Here is a 20,367-nt window from a genome sequence, read left to right as displayed (position 1 = left end):
AGAGAAACCAGTGAATGGAGGTGGAGTTTGGTGTTAAAAGATGCGGTCATTTTTTTTTACAATGCTTTAAACCAACTAGACTCATGACACCACCAATATTTCAAGATATTAAAGATATCATGTTCCCTAAACCATGCATTATACAAAAAAAGGATGGCAGCTCAAGGGCTTAAGGTTCTGTTTTGTTGTTTGAAGTTGGCAGTTTAAGCTCCAGCACCAGCAAACTGCTGCTGTTGGGCCCCTGAGCACGGCCCTTAACCCTCTGTGCTTCAGGGGCACTGTATCATAGCTGATACTGCAACTTCCAAAGCTGGCCTAAGTTTTAAAAATTTCACTGTTCTGTAAGGTAAATGTGACAAAAACAAAGGATTCTTCTTCTTAAAAATCTTCTCTTGAGGAAACTATTCACCTGAGGAAACGATTACTTCCTCTCAACCACTTCCTGTTTTTACCCCATCGTAAAATGATGACGCCTTGTGTGAGAACAGAGCAGTCGTACTGACTTGTCTGTGCTAGTGCCCCCTACAGCTCAGATACAAAAATCAATTTTTCCGTGCAGTGACATGATCTACAGCAATTCTGTTGGATCCAGGGCCCTCATTATGAGTCAAATAAAATAAACAGAACCTCTCAGAAATGATCTGTTCTCATGAAAATAATCCAGGTGGTTGAACTAATATCATATTAGAGCCATGAAACTTTATAATTGCTGTCCACTGAGTCAATAATCATTAAAGTCAATACTAAATATATTAAGGTTGATATGTGGTTTGTGATTCCCTAAAACCAGTAACAAAGTTCACTGCCCCCTGGCTACGCTTCATGGATCTCATTTTCATGGAACTGCTGATCTACAATATACTCATTTAAAAAAAGGTTCTTTGTCAGGGTGTATGGTTCTAGAAAGAATTTTTCACATCCATAAAATGTTTCCATTCTTTGTATCAGAGAAAAGCATCTGCAGACAGTAACATCTGCTTTTTCATACTAAGTAAAAGGGGATCTTTTTAAGAAACATTCACTGAAAAACTCTTGGGGCAACCAAAAATGGTTCTTCTATGGTATCACTGTGATAACCCTTATTTGGTTGTTCCAAAAAAAAAAAAAGAGTGTATGGGGTGATACTACAAAGATCCAAGATCTACGGTTTGATTCTGAGCTGCATTTCTATGCATGTTCTCTGGGTTCCTCTGGTTTCTTCCCAAAATGCTCCTAAGTGTAAATGAGTGTGTGAATATTGCCTTGTCAAAGACTACTGTAGTCCTAGTCTTCTTGGAATACACTGCAACCTTGATCATGATAAAGTGTGCTGCATGATGATGATGATGATGATGATGATGATGATCTCTACTATATATCGTCCTTACTCTTTCTGATTCGTGATGTTCACACATCATTACTCAACAGCTGCTAGGGAATTTACAGCATCAGAACTTTACAGTTACAGGAAGAAATGAGACCATTATTTGCTTGGCCACTTCTCCATTTACACACACACACACACACACACAGAGGTGTTAAATTGGTGCTCCTCCATCTTTCCATCTCTAAAGCTGCTTTGAGACAACGTCCATTATTAAAAGCGCTGTATAAATAAAATTGAATTGAATAGAATAGAAAATGAACATACTGTAATCTGACTCTGCATTTCTTCCATCATTCAATTCAACTCTATTTGTATAGAATGTTTGACAGTAGATATTGCCACAAAGCAGCTTTAAAGAAATCCAGATGTGGATTTAGCTCCTGGAACAAGCCTGGAGTTGACACTGGCAAGGCAAAAAAATAAAAATCCCCGAGAAAGGAAACTGACACCAGATAGTGAGATTAGTAAGAACCCTTCACTTTTCTAAAGTTAAACAGTATGAAGTATGTTGGAAGGATGATCAGTGTGAGCGGATAATAAGATGAATAAGAGTCCTGAGATGAGCACAGGACAGGCTTTATGATCACAGCAGCCGTTTTTAGGTATATGTATTCCATTTCACTAGCTGAAAGCTTTTAATATAACCAGAAAAAAAGAAAAAGAATCAGATATTATTGATATTATTGATACTGATATTATTCTATCACTGACCAACTAACAAACCATACTCAAGAAATTGTAGTCAGTTATGTAAAACTCGGAACACGGGATTAAATTGCTGAGAACTGTACATAAGAATATCAAATTCTACACTGACGTACATCCTTAGCTCTAATATTTTATATTCATAGAACAAAAAAGTTTGGATGGTTAGCAGCTTTCTATAAAGGTTCTACCTGGACCCTTTTGTTAAAGAGAACTCCTGGAGAAGCGTTTAAGGTGTTAAGAGAACCTGTAACACTCTGTATTTTAGCTTTGCTTGCTACGTCAAATTTAGTCCTTTTATAGTCCTATGTGAATGTTAAAATAAACATAATTTTTGTATTTCAGTAGGTATAACCTTTTACAAAGCCTCGCACTTCCCACTAGACAAAAATCTTCCTTTCTCATTATTTTACACAATCCCTCTTCATAATGCTAACTAAGAAAATATTTACTAGCCTATTCATTTTGAAAAATACTGGATTTATTCAGATTTAATAACACATTTCAGCATTGCATTATCCTGCTCAGATAACATCTTGATTTCATTATAAGGTTGATTGTTAATTGCATAAAAACTCTAAGAAATCAAAGGATTAGCGCAGGGGCCTGAGCCAGGACCCGAGCCAGGACCTGAGACAGGCTGAATTAATGGATAGACAAATGGAACAGCATCTGGTTATAATTGCAGTAGCTGCTTAGAGGCAGTCGGTGTTTTACCCTGCAACACTTTCGTATCTGTATCAGACATGCGCGTATCGCAGAGATTTAAAATAAAAAGACAATAGTACTTTGTTGTTTCTGAGATAAGCTTTTGGTCACAGTTTGCATCAGTTATCTAGATTAATACATTTAAGGAATATTGTCAGACAAAACATATATAACTATTACGTTACTTATATTTTATCCTGATATAACTGACAGAAAATTCTATATATTTTTTTATTTTTTTTATTTTTTCCATCCATCCCAAATATTTCCTTTATTTCCAGTATATTTAATGTGTGCATTTTTACTATTAAAAATATCAAAAATAAATGGGAGTAACACTGTTCTGGAGAGTGTCTTAGAGTTACAAGGATAATATAATAATAAAAGTAATAATAATAATAATAATAATAATTGTGACATGTGGTAATGAAGGTCTACACAAAACTATGGATACGAGACACAGTGCAACACAATACAGATGAAACGTCACCACAAAGGTCACTGAGTTTAGCTAATAAAAATCTTCAGGTAATAAAAGGCTACTTTTGGAAGGCTCTAATGATAAGTTTTTTTTGTTAATATCCACAAATTTGTCGGTAATTAGCACTGAACTATGTTTAATTGCGGAATGCGGTTAGTTTTGTTTTTAACTGAACTGTTTACAGGACCTTTAAACAAAATAATTTACAAAATATTGATACACATTTACACATATTCATACAAAATTTGATATTTCAGGTGTCTATGGCAATTTACTGAGCAAAACAATGTTCATTTTAGAACAAAAACAAACCATTCATTGTATTTGAAACCTTTCTAATATTTCTTTTGGTTTTTTTGTCCGAACAGGAACCTTTTTATAACCTTTTAATTCTGCCAGTTTTTCTCCTTATTTCACCAAAGACAGACTTTACATTTCCTACAACAGACATATAAGAAGTGGATTAATCCCCGAGAGGGCAGAAGACAGCTGGTACAGCTGGAGTTATAGGATTATAATACTACAGTATCAGTGCTGTGGAATTGAATCTGATTGAGAAGTTTTCTACAGTAGCAGCTCTGAATTTTAAATCACATGTTCATATTAAAGCTCTTGTTGTAATACGTTATCGTTTCTATACATATTTATGGCGGAAAACTGCTGTGTGCGTAATTATCGTTATCTTGAATGAATGAGGTGGCATTTAGTTAGTAAGGAGTCTCCAGTATCAGTGGTAAAGCTGTTAGGAACAAAATGTTTTATTCCATAAAGACTAAACTATGTACTGGAATTTTGATCAGAAGGTTGTGAGTTCGATTCCCAGATCCACCAAGCTGCCACTGTTGGGCCCTTGAGCAAGGTCCTTAACCCTCATTTGTATAAAATGAGATAAATGGATAAGGGCAGTTACCTTCTTTAACCTGTTTCTAAACTGACAAGGGTTTTAGACATTAATCTTTTTAGTTAGCTCAGCATTTAAATGGAAACTAATGCATTCCATAACACTTGCATGTCATATATATGTTGATGCAGTGCATGCTGCCACCTCACAACTCCACTGTCCCTGAGCCTGAGCCTGGGCTACTGCCTATATGTGCCTTTCATTAGTTGGGGATGTGGTAGCTTAGTGCTTAAGGTGTTGGACTACTGATCAGAAGGTTGAATCCCAGGTCCACCAAGCTGCCTCAACAAGGCCCTTGAACAAGGCACTAAACCCTCAGTTTTATAAAATGTGATAAAACATAAGTTGGGTCATAAGGGAGTCTGCTGAATGTTTGCAAGTTCTGTTTTGTCCATTTAAGTAGGCTTGCCCTGGGTTCTCCTCCTTGCAGCAGATATTTGTTGCTCTGAATTGGCCCAAACCTTGAATGATGTATGTGTGTGTGTGTGTGTGTGTGTGTGTGTGTGTGTGTGTGTGTGTCCGTCAAAGCCTCTGTGTCCCATTAACAACAGCTCTGTATCCCCACCTAGCACCTGGTGTTCCTGGGATATCCTCCAGATCCACCACCACCCTGACGATAAGGAAGCACTAGAAGATGAATAAATGAATGAAAAATGTTGCCACTTAGAAAATAAGCACCACATTATAATATATTCTGCAGTATCCATGCCAAAGCATGCTCCAAATCTCTGAAAGCACTTCAAACGAGACCCCGTACTCACCAGTTTATCAGCCGCTCTTACAGAATTCCATGTTACATTACTGTTATTTTTACTGCCTCTTTTCTTGCTTTATCGTTATGCCACATATTTACACTTTCACACATACTTTATACTGTTTTACATAATCTCGACGTTTTGTCCGTGTTAACCTTTACACTTGCATTTATTTTCCATTCTCTACTGTATCTTTTCTCCTGTTTTTTGTTTCTCCTTTTCTTGAACCCGTTTCACCATGAGATCCAGATGTTTGAATGTTTTGGCTCTTTTTTGGCAGCTGGCTCTGCACAGGGACTTGACTGTATCTTAGTAACTAAGTAAAAACAGGAGAAGGGTTGAATGAGTTGGTGCATCTGTTTGAAACCATTTTGTCACTTTTTCTGACCACGCCGGTTTTGCCCAAACTTTTAGGCTTTGCTGGTTATATTAGAAGGAGAAATATTAAAGTCAGTAGAGTATTATAGACCTGAAATGCATGCATTGTGTATATACAGTATGTAATTCATGAACAACACAACACAATTCATTGATATTATACTTTAGCCTCCTGTCTAACATCAAGACCAGCTGACCGCCTTTAACATAAGTAAATAAATAAATAAATTAATAAAAATGTCCTCTCTGACCCTGCCTGGGAAATCATGCCTTGGCTCAGTCGAGTAGATAAAGCACTCAGCAAACTCCATGCAAATAAAGTCGATGCTATATTTTAGGATTAAAAGGAAACTTAATATTCAGACATTACATTCTAGTGATTACTTTAACAAATGACAAGATATTCATCAGGGCTGAACGTCATGTCATGTGTGTCTCTTATACCGTATGCTGAATGTTTCACATTTTAGCTTCACATCTGGATCAGAGACCGGTCCATTCACCAGACTGGTTTCTGTAATTACTAAAAGGAAAAAAAAGAAGAAAAAAAAAGCCATCAACCACAATAATGAGATCATGAGGTCAGGGTAATTGTAATTTTTATTCCATTAAGTGACTTTTAGCTCAGACGCTACAGCAACACAATCACTCAACGTTGGAACAGCCAGAAGGCTGAGGGTTGTGTTGAAGCATATGGTTGCATTATATCACATGCTGTCTGGATCGTTTCTAAAGGTCATGTTTGAAAAGGATAAGAAAATATGGAGCAGGGCTATTCGCTTTGGGAGAAATGCTTTGGCGCAAAAATAAATGCCCCACTTGGTCTGAAGCCAATTTTTTTTTTTCAATACGACTGATTCAGCTGTGATGATTTAGTGGTTTCTTGAGGACATGAATTCAATTATATAGCACTTTTAACAATGGACATTTTCTAAAAAAGCAGCTTTACGGAAATGTAAAACTTCAGAATAAATATTAGAAAGTTTTAAAATTCAATTTATATTTATCCCAAAAGGGGGAAAAATAACATATCAAAGCTAGAAAATATGTCTAATAAATGACTGAATAAAAACGAGTGCTATGGCAGACTAGAACATACAGTAAGACTAATTCTGCCCCTGTCTTATTTATTATTATTATTATTATTATTATTATTATTATTATTATTATTATTATTATTATTATTATTATTATTACATGCTCATGATTTGAAACATTACCTTTAAAAATATTGTGATATTTCATACGCTACTCTAACACTATGTCTGCTCCTTTATGCAGGTCTGGAAGTGTGCAGCATCACTGGACTGAGATCTATAATTTTGTTGCGCATCTGGCTCATAAGTTCATTAGGTAAGGAGGATCTAAGCGCACACAGGCGAATTAGATTTTATTCGATTTCAGTAAGGCCATGTGTACTCTTTAATCACTGAAGTGGGAATTCTCAGTGGAGTCTTATTAAATGCTAGTACACTCTTATTAAATAGTAATAAAGGGTTCCTCAGAGGTTCTTTGGATATTAACATGGGTACCAGTACTAAACCGTATGGAGAATTTACACAGATTTCACATTCTAATGTAGGTTTTTCACTTCTGTGTGACACATAATAATATGAAGAAAGCATGTATTTTTTTTATAAATATTAGGTTTTTAGCGCTCCTGGGTGATGTAACAGAAAAGCATTGGAGGCAAAGGAGTAAACAATGCTGTGTGGTCATAGGGAGGAGTGGTCAATCACTGTCAATCACAGGGACACTAGCCAGTCCTGGTTGGTAGCAGTTATGTGACAGAGGAGAGCTGGTGGGTGGGAACTGGCAGGTGACCAAATTGGGGCAAAAAATGGTTAAATCATGTAAAAAAATAATAATTAAAAATAAATAAATAAATAAATAAATAAATAATTCTAACCACATATAAAACTAAAACTAAAATATTATATAATATTAAATATAAATATAAATATAAATGATATTAATAAAGTTTTTTCCTTAAATGAGTGCAATTAGTGGTTTTTGTTTGTTTTGTTTTTTTTCAACTTAAATGGGTCTGGATTCAAGGTGGGAGGGGTTTTTGCTGTTGTTTTGTTTGTTTATTTTTTATTTTTGTTGACTCACGCATGCTACCATTAAAAAGAATTTGCAAAAAATAATAAAGAAATCAATTGCATGTAAATTTTGCATATGCATCACACAGAAAAACAAAGTAACTCGTTTGCTTTTTTCCCTCAGCCCACAGCTTCGAATGTCCTTCATCGTATTTTCCACCGAGGGTCGGATTCTCATGCGGCTAACGGAGGACAGGTGAGTGCACCTGCTACTCTATGAGCTGAGAGATTTTTCTGGGATGCATATAACCTTCAGGACTTACACTTTCTTCCACAAACTTCTCACACTGAAGCTTTGTGACCTTCTGTAACACCTTAAAGGTTTTCACTAGGTTAGGGTTAGTTCACTCCTGTGTTAGCTTGCTAATCTGGCTAGTTCCTGTGGGACATTACACTGGACAATGATGTGATGAAAGTTTAAATGTCCCAGAGATGATGTAATGGGTGTAACATCATTTAAAGAAGCGGTGAGATTTACCAAGTCATTTTGTTTTTTGTTATTTGACAATAATATGAAGAAAAAGAAGAAGATGAATGCTTTGTGAGAAGAGAAAGCGGTATTCAAAACTGAACTGAATTGAATTATATTTCCAAAGTAAATATGTCGTTGTTGGACCTTGGACTCTATAAAACTGATAACAAGGCATCAGCTTGCAAAAAGCATTAAACACACGAAAAATTTCACTTTCCAGAGCCAGTGCGTGATTACGGCTGGACCAAAAAATGCTGCGTGTATGATTTTATAAATGGATAATGATCCGTGCAGTTTCGAGATACAATAGCACAACTGCTCCAAAAATGATCTTGACATACTAATCACGGCCAAATTGGTCTTGCCAGGTTTTTCAGCGTATGTTTCCCTGTATTGCAAAGATTTTTTCTTTTAAAACGATGGATATGATCATCATCTCAAAGGTTTTTTCATATGTCTGGGAAAAGTAAGAGATGTTTACTGTCTTCCTGGTTTCCAGTTTCATACATGCCTGATTTCCTGACCATCTGCCTCTCTAAATTCTAACGCCAACACCAGCTAGCAGCGGCAGACTTTCTTAGCTGCAGACACCATTATTCATTCGCCTAAAAGTACAGAATAAAAAACATTAATTTGACAGACAGCAGTTGATCCGCTGAAGGTGATATCATGAGATCCAGAGAATAGCTCCTTCCAAGCTGGATGGCTGCTGATACATTTTTACTCTTTCCCCAAATCCGGGTTAATAATGGACGACTTCTGCTCTTATCTGAGCCGAGCTGACGTGGCTACTGGAGCTCACATTTTCGGGATCTTCAAGCCAAATTCTGCCGAGAGATAAACAGAACGTATTGTGGCGATGTGACACTTCAGAAAGGAGACAAGAGACAATGATATAACACAATAACGGGTTGTTATTTATTTCTGATTACTGTACAAACTGAACACGGGTAACAGGAGGTCTACTAATTCGCTTTAAAAGAAAAAAAGAAAACAGAATTCCTTCTAAGCCAAGTTCATCTTCTTGGGGAAGTGGTTAAGGTATTGGACTGTTGTTTAAAAGGTCATGAGTTCAAATCCCAGGACCACCAAACTCTTAACCCTTGCTCAGTTTTATAAATGAGCCAATCTTGATAAGGCAAATGCCTTCAATGTAAACCAAAACTTCAACCCTCTTGATCTCTCCCCAAATAAAACTCTTTGCCCTCCACTCACTTATTAACGCATCCTAATCCATAATTATTATTATTATTATTATTAAGGGGGATTTATCCATTAATAAACCCCCCGGTCAACAACGACTCACTTTATAAGCACTCAGTATATATATACGAATAAGAATAAAGCCTTCAACGTGGTCAAAATGAAATTTTCTTCAGAACACCGTTACAGTTCTGTGAGTGTATATGGGCTCTTCTCTGTTTTGATGATGATGATGATGATGATGATATGATGTCACAGGAGCATTGTAGACTCTTTCACGATTGGTGTTTCATAACAGATTGACTTTCACTGTGACATGTAAGCATTCAGAAAAGCTGTCTGAAATTTCTGAGGAAATCCCAAATAGCCAAAAAGTTACCCCTGATGTGTTTTTTAAACATTCTCCTTATGCAACATGATCTCAGCAGAAAGCTAAGGCAGGTATAACAGCCTAGAAATGTAGCCTTAACAAAAATTTTTCCTAAAACAGAAACGTCAAGCATACTACTGGGCAGATACAGTAAATGTTAAGCATTTCCAGAGAAACAAGATGACAAAGTTATATGTCACTTCCTGCTGATGTGCCATTTATGTAATATTGTATTAGAAATAGCCTTTATTTATCACATATACATTACTGCACAGTGAAATTCTTTCTTCACATATTAGACCGTACTGATGCTATTTACTTTGGACAGAATTTTAACCCCATTATATTTACTGTGGATTATTATTTTTTTTTGGCAGAGACAAAATTCGCAAAGGTCTGGAGGAGCTCCAGAGAGTTCTGCCAGGAGGAGATACTTTCATGCATGAGGGTATTCAAAGGGTGAGTCGATGATGAAAGCCATGGAAGTCCATTTTGCCAGAACTGATGACGTACTGTATCTCTAGCACCTTTGCACACTTTGTGAATGCTTTTCCTTCAGTTCATTTCATATATGAATTGTGCATTTTTGTAATTCTTTACATGAATCATCTACTTCTTTCAAACTGACTTTGCCTCCATCTTCTAGGCGAGTGAACAGATTTACTATGGGAACACAGAGGGTATGTTCATCAAATATCCCTGTTCTAGTGTCTGCATGTGAAAATCTTTCCCGAAAGTGATCTCAGCAATGTCGTTATTAAACAGGATACCGGACGGCGAGTGTCATCATCGCGCTCACAGATGGAGAATTGCATGAGGATCTTTTCTACTATGCTGAAAGAGAGGTAGGCAAAAAAAAAAAAAAATCATCCACTTAAGATCATGTTCATGTTGGCATAGAACTTTAACAGACTTTTTTCCACCTGCCTGAAGCACAGACTCATCTTTCCAACATCCACACATGAGATGAAAAGAATAAATCAGTTCAGATCTAAACACCAGTACACCTGTCACTGGTTACCAGTTCAACACTTTGATGCCTTTGTTTTTCTAACAGGAGATAAAAAGAGTCTCATTGATTTACGTTCCATCCATCTGCCAAGTTTGCAGTGGAATAAAAGAGCTACTTATTGCACATCTGCACAGACCGAAATTTATCTCAATGGGATCAGCTTAGTGCGCAACTCAGAACAGTTATGTCCAAGACTCACATCAGAAGAATTCACATCACAAGGAACTTCATAACTGCTAATATAACATTTTCTTGCATGGGGTTATGATTATAGAATGTGAAAGTCCAGCTAGCATGAGAAAAATACTACAGCAGAACTGATGAGTAAGTGGACAGAAAAGTTACATATGTAAATAGGCGTGTCAGTTAGGGACCGTCAATAAATTAGCAATCTGTCGAATATCCTAAAACTAACTTCACCTCAGTCGGAAAATTACGTGTAACGATGATGTTGTGAGTGATAAACACAGACAAAACAGGAACGAAGGATTAGTTCCTATTAACTACTGACTAAATCTGCAGTGCCATAATTATGCTTAATTAATCATGTTAAAAGGTTATAATGCATAACAAATATTGCAACTATACAATATGAAAGAGAAGGACAGAGTCTATGTAATGTATTAAATTGAAAAACATATATTTCTAAATTTCATTTATATCCATGAGCTTTGCATTTGCTTTTTCCATGCGGACACACGTCCGCAATCGCCTGCGGTTATATAGCAGGAATGAGGGATCTTAACCTGGGCAACATATCAGGAAGATCGACACCACACCCAACCTTTCGGTAAACAGCGGAGATATAAAGCTAACTTATTATTGATTTAACGTCTGCTTGCAAACCACCAGAAACCAAAACATTCCTCAAACAAGATTTGTACAGAAATAGCCGCAGAACGTTAGGACTGTTACTCTGACACGTTTAGCAGTCATCCAGGATGTCTTGCTTGGAGAAAATCATCTGTTTAGATACAAAAATTGGAAAGAAATTACCCCATGCCTTAGCAATCATGCGAATAATCTTTAAAACTTATAGAATTGAATCTGAGTTGCTCACCTTGTGTAGCAGACAAAATTAAGCTTCTCATTGTAGTCTCTGTTCTCCCAGGTATGTGTCTTGAGGTTGCGAGCTCCACAGCGATAGTTTTTTACTGGACATGAGGGCAGTGAAACCAGGGTAGTGTCCAGCTTCTCCCAGCTCGACCAGAACCATCTTCCGTTCATGAAGCGCAGCCCAGACCACACACTCTCAGTTTCAGATTGCGCAGCCTCCGTTTCGGCCAGAAGTATTTTTAATTCAGATGTCAGGCAGGCCAAGCCCCGGTAGTTTTCCCTGCAGTACTGTAGAGCTTAGTCTTATTCTGCTGCACCAAGACAATGTTCCAGTGACACAGAAAGGGCAGCGCTACCGAACAGGTGCCATCAAACCAGCCTTTTACAGTTACATAAGCACAGTTCTCATGATTTAAATAATTATTGGGCTCACCGGGATACCAGTAATATATACTTGTTTGTTCTCCATCAGACCATTTCCAGAAGTCATATGCCGAGATTCTGTTCATCCCAATCCAAATGTTACCCTTATAGTTTTGTGCAGTATCCAAAACTTTCTGGTTCTCCTCGACGGAAGCAATGGTGGCCAGATCTGTGTAGGTTCTTCTGCAGTAGTTCTGAGCATCAGTCCAGTTCATTCTGGTAGGAATGTAAACACAGTATTTTACTTTACCTACAGCTACACCACTGAGCACCGAGAGAAGAGACAGAAATAATGGCGATTTCATCTCTGCTGTAAAGCATGTGAGATCTGGAAAGCTTGATTCAGGGTTGTTCTGCTCACACCTTTTAAAGTCCAGTTCACCTGAGAGTAAATGTAAAAGGCTCTAATGACACTAAGAAGTGTTTACAGGACAAACTCAGTACATTTCCATTTCCATACATATGTAGAGCATTTTTTTTTTTTTTTTTGCAGAAAGCCATATGAAATTTGAAAAGATGAATATTTTTTATCCGAAGCAGTGTGGAAATTCTTTGATTTAGGCTATGTTCCTGGTACGCCCCCTGAGTACTAAACTACTTCCTGTATATACAGATTATACCATAAAGTGAACTCAAACCAAATTTTTTGCGAAGTCTTGCCAGCCGTTGAATGTATCTCTGAAGTTCGGACTTGTGTTTCTACGGATTGCCTTTTGTGTGTTTTGATCTGTTTTTTTCCTATTGTTTTTGTGACTCCCACAAGATTCTGATTCGATCCTTGCTCATGAGCCGTGGTCCAAAAAAAACCAGGAAACCTCTCCAAGCCTTGTGTGTTATATATACTGATATATTTCCATTATATCTCTATATACTTTGTTTTGACCTAGAATTTCTTTCTCTTCCGTATTCACGAACGTGTGCCGAACACTCGCTGACTGTTTCTTCTTCTGTAATTTGGATAACCATTTTCATAATAAACTCGCCAGCGTACACGTCAACCACCACATCTGTTTCTGCTGACGTCTTTTGTTTACCTGTAGATAACACTAAATATTACACCTTTCATCTGTATAAGTACTCCCTGTTTATCTCATTAAATTTCGAGGAGTTCTGCTGAGGTGCTTTGGCAAAAAGCTTCCCTGATATCAGTAGCTGGCAGTGGCAGCAGGCTTCTTCTCCGAGTGAACCCGATAATTCTAACATATACATTATATCTATTTTCCCTGATCCTATTTTTGTGTTGCTCATCAGGCCAATCGTTCCCGCAGCCTGGGTGCTTCAGTCTATTGTGTAGGGGTGAAGGACTTCAATGAGACACAGGTGTGTTATTGCTTTGCCACGTTTAAAATAGACAAAATTCGGAAATTGAAAGCCTGAAAACACAAGCCATGTGGAAGCGCAGCTTGTTTTGAGTGTTGCTGTACAACGTGACTGTATTTGTCATTTTATTACAGCTCGCCAAGATTGCAGACAGCAAAGATCATGTTTTCCCAGTGAATGGTGGGTTTGAGGCTTTGCAGAGTGTGATCGATTCGGTAAGGGTTTCTGTGCTGCATTACTCGCCATGTACAAATGCTTGAGCTAAGACCTGCGCTTCTGATTAGCTGAACTGGGAAATTTCTACTGAACTCTTCCAAATCTATTCTGAAGGCACTGGCAATGGAGATGTGAACTTTCTTGTGTATTTAATGCTTATTGCAACCTGTTATATCCAGCATTATAAAAATCAAGGTCTGACATGGACATTTGTATTTAGCTTGGTGTAACACTGTACAGTGGGACATGTGGCACTATAATGAATAATTATAGAAAATTGTAAGGTTTTAGGTTTATGAGGCACTTGAAAAAGGTTTACAAGGAATCATTACCAGCTTGCCTCATACTGTAACACGCATTTGTCAGGTTACAATATATGCGGAAAATGAAACGGAGGAGTTTTTAGGAAACGGTGTAAATTTATAACCAGGTTATTAAAAGAAGCTCATTGTATGCTGTTGATGTTGATGTAGTTCAAAATCCACTCGCCACTTATACTTCTGTCTGTGTTCTCATTCTCACCAGATCCTGAGAAGATCCTGCATTGAGATACTTGCAGCTGAACCTTCCAGTATCTGTGCAGGAGGTGAGGGTTTTGTGTATTTCTCTGTCCAACCTCATTTTATGACCATGCATCATGACTGATTATATACTGATTATTTACTGTCCCACTGAGCACTTTTGTAATTCCAGCCAGCAGGCTGTCATGAGCAAAGCAGGTTTAGTAATAAAGAAGGTTCAAGAGCAAACAAAGCCTAGAGATGTGAGACACACACTCAGGAGACATTTCTATATAAAAGTAAGGAGTTAGTGAGCAGCATAATTAGTAACAAGAAGAATTTGAATGGCTTGACTGAAAGGGGGCATGATTAAGAGGGAGGTGTGGTTTTCAGTGAGGGATTCTAAACATGAATTTTATTAATGAAATATTACATTACGTATCACAAAACAGACTAAAAGGGGCTGGATAACGAAAAGTCACAAAAACAGCAGCAAACAGTGAGGAAAACGGTGGTGTGCAAAAGTATCGGAACATGCAAACGTGCGTAATCCAACACTAGTTCACAAATGTCAACAGGGAAAATCACAGGGATATCAGAATCGCAATCAGAATATCAGGAGTATTAAAACGAAAACTTTTCTCTTAGTAACATCACGGCCATATGGAAGTGAGCGTATACTTCGCAAGGAGGAGCTGAAAAGAGAAACGGTCTGGTGACTGTGAAGGTGCTGGTGTTTGCAAGGAGTTGGAGGCTGTGGTGGCCATGTTTGTCGGGCCATGATGATACCTGACATGACATTATGCTAGTCAGTGTATGAAGAAGTTAACATTTTCCTCAACAAATCACCAGGAATGTAAATTCAATCACCAAAAAATGCTGCAAAATAAGCACAAAAATCAGTGTGATGTTGCTATTCCTCCTGTCAGTTAATGAGTAGAAAAACCCAGCTGAGACATGGCTGAGGTCTTGGCGTGACACAGACGGTGTGAAATTTAGGTCACTCAAATAAAAGAACAGTCACAGTCACTGTTTTGGCGGCATTGGAATAAATATGAGCTCAGATAAAAACTTCCTGTCTGATTTGTCACACAGTGTTTATGGCTGTCGCAGATGATGAGCGCTTCAGTGAATTGGTTTGGTGAAGAATGTGCTTAGTTTATGGTTTGATCTCATGAAAGCAAGACTGCTGGATGAAAGAACCCCCAAAGAGCGTTTTGTTTCAAGTTAGCATAATAATGCTGACTACAAAGAACATGAGGGTCGGCGCAAAACCCAACCGAGGATCAATCAGAGACAGCTGGATGGAGTGAGCTGAAAGTGAAGTGATATTTATAGCCGGATTATTGGATTCCGGATGTCAATGCTGAAATGCAGGGGTTTTTTTTGCAGTGTTTTGGGCCAAGATAAGAAACTAAATCAAAAACAAAATCCCCAAATGGATCTGAGTAGTCAGCATTATGGGGAGCAGCTGCTATCACTCCTTTTTGATAATGCTTTGTAAATTGCACCCTTTTTAAAGGGTTTGTGTTGTTTGGCTTTGGTTACGTCGAATTTGCTACGTCGTCATTAGGAGAACTACAAATGTCGCCTACCACAAAGTGCCTCTCAAAGTCTCTGGTGAAATGGTAGTTTTTAAAAAAAACCACTATGGTCAGAATGGTGAGATTTCAGGGGATCATACTAATGTTTCTGACCTTAAAGAATGCTGGAAATTTGGACTGAAACCCAACACGCAAGCTAAAGTCCCAGGCTGTTATGCTGAAAGTTAGCGGCAGCAGGTGGGGCAGAAGTCAATACATTTTACATCATCATACATTTAAAATTATGGTAAAATTCTAACTACCACTTTTGATTGACCAGTAGTCACATTTGTGGTGTAGTGGGCAAGCTAGAAATATAATGAGGTCAAAACAGGAAACACTAATGGAGGTTTATTGGTGCAGGAATCACAGCAGACAGGACAGATAATGACAGGGTTGCCAGGGTATTGGTTTTTACCCCATATTAGGCTAGCCTGTAAACCCTGGTTCATTAGCATCATACCATAAGACTTTACAAAAAAAGAATCAGCTGGCTCTCACAGCTTGCTTTATGTTTATGTTCTAAATTATCTCAAAGATTAAAAAACAAATTTTTTAATACCATTGCACTCCATATCTCCTTCCACAGAGTCATTTCAGGTTGTCGTGAGGGGAAATGGTTTCCTTCATGCCAGGAATGTGGATAAAGTCTTGTGCAGCTTCAGAATAAATGACACCCTCACAAGGAGTAAGTCAGCTCTTTCCTTGTATTCCAGCTGTGACATTATAAACCTGCCAGTTAATAATTATAATTTTAATAATATTTATAATAAGGGGCTAAATAAATCGATAGTGTTTATTGCAAAATTATACAAAGAAGCAATACAATAAAAAAGCTTGACTCTAAATATGTCTCCAAATCACTATCATGCAATTATGCACCTACTTAACATTGTAATTTTGTTTTACATTATAATCCCATATTAACCAATTAATTCTTAATTAATTGTTGTACTATAAGGTCGAAGCTGGGTGAAGCAGGTTTTGATTAAAATCTGAGAAAGTATTTTACTTATTAATGGTTCAACTTTTATGAAATGACATTAAAACCTAAAAATAAACCATTTTAAAAAATCACATTGTTTTGAATTTATGATTAATTTATAAATAATTTGCTACCATTTAATTCATTGCTAGTAATTTTTTATGTCGTAGTGCTATTTTTTCTTTTCTTTTTATTTTAGATATTTTTGCTGATGGTTCCAGCTATTTTACTATAGGCATTTTAATTTAATCTTCTTACGAACTGCACATTAACTTGTGATCAACTTGTGTTTGTATTGGATTTATCCATTAAATTTAGCACTCTAAAAACATTTTGCTTTCCAGTTGTGCCATATTTATCTAAACACGGTTCAAAGTTTCAAAAGATCTTACTAGCTTATCTACATTCGATTCGAAGGTGAATTTTGTGATTTACACTTGTTACACATGTTCATTAAGAGTAACTTAGTGTGTAAGTACATGCAGGAGTCACACTTATTTGGCTTTTCTTGCGTTTATTCTCCAGTTGCCATACATGATATGGAATCTGCTGATGTTAGAACAACACAGTATAGTGTTGCAAACAAAAAAGTTCAGTAAAACTTTATTAATCAATCCCATCATAAAAATTTCATTGCTCAAAGAGCCAACACTTACATTATACACACGACTGGAATACATGGATCTGGGCTCACTTAAAATCAGTAAACAGACTGCGGTGAAATTTTGCATTGTCAGCCATTTTTAATATTTTATCTATCAAGCTTGCGCACATGTTTTTACTTAACGGTATAAAAGGACATCCCCTCCTGTGCTGTGAGTAAACAATTCAATAAAGCAGAGCAACTTGGAACAGGATTTTGTGCTAAATCCTTCTGGCATTGCATCAAAGTTACCCAATGACATGATCAAATTCTCTTGAAACCAGACCACATTTAGCATAGATATGTGTTTTTGGGACGTGATACACAGACCCCCCACCAATACAATCTTTCTGAGGTTAAAATCTCAGAAAATATATAGTTCACTTATTTAAAAGACAGTTTGAATTTAAGAATTTCATATGAAATTACACTAAAACCAAAAAGTAGAACGTCAAATAAAATCACATCACTTTAAATTTATAATCCATTTAAAAATCATTTCATACAGTTTCATTCACAGCTAGCTATTTTTTAGGTTGTAGTGTTATTTTTTGAATTATTTTTTATTTTTTTGGTGATCAGCCTTTCTGGCACGGCAGCAAAGTTAATGACATGATCAATTCCTTATGAAACCAGACTAAATTCTGCATAAATATGTGTTTTTGGGACTTGATTCACAGACCCCCCACCAATACAGTCTTTCCCTTTACCCAGTTCATGTATGTGACTGAGGTAATGAAACCAAGAATCTAATATCTTACACCGTTTGTCTTGGCCCTCTTGATCTTCCGTATCTCTGAAAGCGAGACAGTTCCTCCTCTTTCTCTCTGGAGCTCTTTATCCGGCCTGATCGTTCCTAGGAGGAGACGAGCAATGTGTCGTTTCCTCAGAGGTGTGGTATGTCAAACTCTGGCCAGAATAAACAGTCAAGTCCAAGGCTACAAAATCGAAGGACTTCATTATTTTTCCATCATGGTTATTAAGCTGATAGCTACATAACAACCTCTGCAGTCAGTTTGGTTCACTAGATAATCAGGATCATCATGCCTAAAGGTTCCATATGAGTGATTTATTTTGTTGTCTTATTCAGTCTAAGTTCTGAACACTCATTGTTCTGCTATTCGTATTTTTCAGTGGTAAAGCCATTGGTAGTGGAGGACACGTACCTGCTGTGTCCTGCACCGGTACTTAAAGAAGAGGGAACGTAAGTCATTTTCCATAAAATCAAGGAAAGAAACACGTATCATGATTTGATTAACACCAGAACAAATGATTCTCTGGAGTAATGTGTTTTCGTGTGTGTGTGTGTGTTATTGTAGGGCGGCTTCCCTTTACGTGAGCATGAACGAAGGCCTCAGTTTCATTTCCAGCTCTGTGACCATCACCACTGTGAGCTGTGTAAGTCCTTTTACAAACATGGCCTTTTTTTGTCAGTGTCTGTGGGAATGCAAATGTAATCTTTCAACAAAATTGAGGTCAGTTTTCTTTGAAACAAACTTTTTAAAAAAACACTCTTGAAATATTTTACTACATCCATCAGAAGAGATTTTGTTTAAAAAGAAATACACCAGATTTCTAAACTAAAGCTTGATAGAAATCAACAAAACAAATAAATGGGACCCTGACATTTAAAACACTTCAGGACTCATTCGTATATTTTTGGAGAAGCTGAAAAAAAAGAACTCCAAATGTTTCCAATAAGCTCATAAACTCTGCTAAATTACTGATTTAACAACCAATGCGCTTAGCAATTAAACGCTTCTGCAATTATCATCAGAAGAATGCTGTGTTTAAGCTAATCATCTCTTAGATGGTCTTTTTTTTATTTCACTCAAATCAAAACCAACTATTGTTTCTAAACTCCTAACCTTGACTAAGATAGATGTCCATCTTTTGTCTCTACAGTCTGATGGTACAATCCTGGCTATAGCTCTGCTGATTCTGATGCTCCTGTTGGTGTTGGCTCTTCTCTGGTGGTTCTGGCCTCTTTGCTGCACCGTGGTACGGAGTCTTGACTGTTGTATTTGCATTTCTGAATTGAGTTTGTTTACTCCCGACAATGTGTTCTGCAACACCGGCAAAGCCGTTGTCTATGAGCATCATTTGGTCGATGGCTCAAAACTTAAGCACCCAAAGCCAAACTAGGAAATAAACTCTTTAATTCTTCATTTAACTTGGGAATTTAACTTAATCTTTACTTCTTCATTTAACTTGGGAGAAATAGGAAGGACACAAGTGTGTGTATTCAGTGTGTGATATATTTAGGGTCAAGCAACAATAGAGAAGTGTAACCTATAATTTTATCCCAAGGAATTAAAACCATGAAATTAGAAATAAGGCTCATAATAAACACACAAAAGCACAAAAAGAATTTACAAAAAATCTAGGACTCGATGAGGTATAAATAGACAAATGAATCAAAAGCTATTGTAACAAGCAAATGAGGGAAATGGAGGCGGAGACAGGACCAAAACATTAACAAACATGAGTACACAGTGCTTGCCGCCAAGGCAACCATGACACAAAGAACAGATTCCATGAAACTCTTAGATAAGATAAGCTTACATAAGCAATAATTGTATGAGAAACTTTAATGATTGCCCTTTCATTGGTTCCCACTACACAGAGCTGTTATCTATTATCATGTCCATATTATGGCTTGGGAATGTCTGGGAAAGCCTCAGGAGGAGCTGAGGAGCTGGTAGAAAATAAAAGAATGAATGAATGAATCAACAAATGAATAGGATGATTGGTCACAATCCTGCAGTTGCAGTGTTCACGGTGCAGAAGTTAAAGACACTAATGAGGTGGATGATTGCAGTCATGGTGCCCCAAGCTAATGCTCAATGAGAGACACGTAAAAAGTTACTCTAGAGGTCTGCCAAATGCCATAAATGTAAATGATGCGAAAGGAAGTCAGACTTTAGCATTAGATATAATGTGAATGATGCCTGGTGCTCAAAGCTTAATTGATTTAAGGTTTGTTTTAGTCAAGGCCTGAATTCTGCTAACCTGAATTGCCCTGAGCCTCAGCATCTGAAATGAGGCTCATCTTCATGCCCTATTACCAGTAAACGGGTGGGTAAGATGACGCTGAGCCACAATTCTTATTTATTAGACCCATAAAATGACTGGTGTGTAACTATTTCTGGCGTTTTGTAGATTCCATTTTCACCTTTGAATAG

At 37.2% G+C, this 20,367-nt stretch overlaps 1 protein-coding gene across 1 annotated transcript in view; it reads left to right on the top strand.

Annotated features, from left to right (window-relative positions):
- The window catches only part of antxr1a (ANTXR cell adhesion molecule 1a), a 39,643-nt gene that overhangs the window by 1,089 nt on the left and 18,187 nt on the right, over positions 1 to 20,367 (top strand). Inside the window, exons 2-13 of the mRNA XM_058389774.1 lie at positions 6,576 to 6,647; positions 7,524 to 7,595; positions 9,822 to 9,903; positions 10,091 to 10,124; positions 10,210 to 10,289; positions 13,187 to 13,255; positions 13,390 to 13,470; positions 13,997 to 14,057; positions 16,144 to 16,242; positions 18,317 to 18,386; positions 18,502 to 18,580; positions 19,088 to 19,183. Coding sequence (XP_058245757.1) covers positions 6,576 to 6,647; positions 7,524 to 7,595; positions 9,822 to 9,903; positions 10,091 to 10,124; positions 10,210 to 10,289; positions 13,187 to 13,255; positions 13,390 to 13,470; positions 13,997 to 14,057; positions 16,144 to 16,242; positions 18,317 to 18,386; positions 18,502 to 18,580; positions 19,088 to 19,183 — 895 coding nt within the window. The remainder of the gene's footprint in view (positions 1 to 6,575; positions 6,648 to 7,523; positions 7,596 to 9,821; positions 9,904 to 10,090; positions 10,125 to 10,209; positions 10,290 to 13,186; positions 13,256 to 13,389; positions 13,471 to 13,996; positions 14,058 to 16,143; positions 16,243 to 18,316; positions 18,387 to 18,501; positions 18,581 to 19,087; positions 19,184 to 20,367) is intronic.

Source organism: Hemibagrus wyckioides, linkage group LG05 (genome assembly GCF_019097595.1).
Source record: "Hemibagrus wyckioides isolate EC202008001 linkage group LG05, SWU_Hwy_1.0, whole genome shotgun sequence".
Lineage (NCBI taxonomy): Eukaryota > Metazoa > Chordata > Actinopteri > Siluriformes > Bagridae > Hemibagrus > Hemibagrus wyckioides.
The sequence above is the reverse complement of the archived record's forward strand: the minus strand, read 5'-3'. Positions and strand labels throughout refer to the sequence as shown.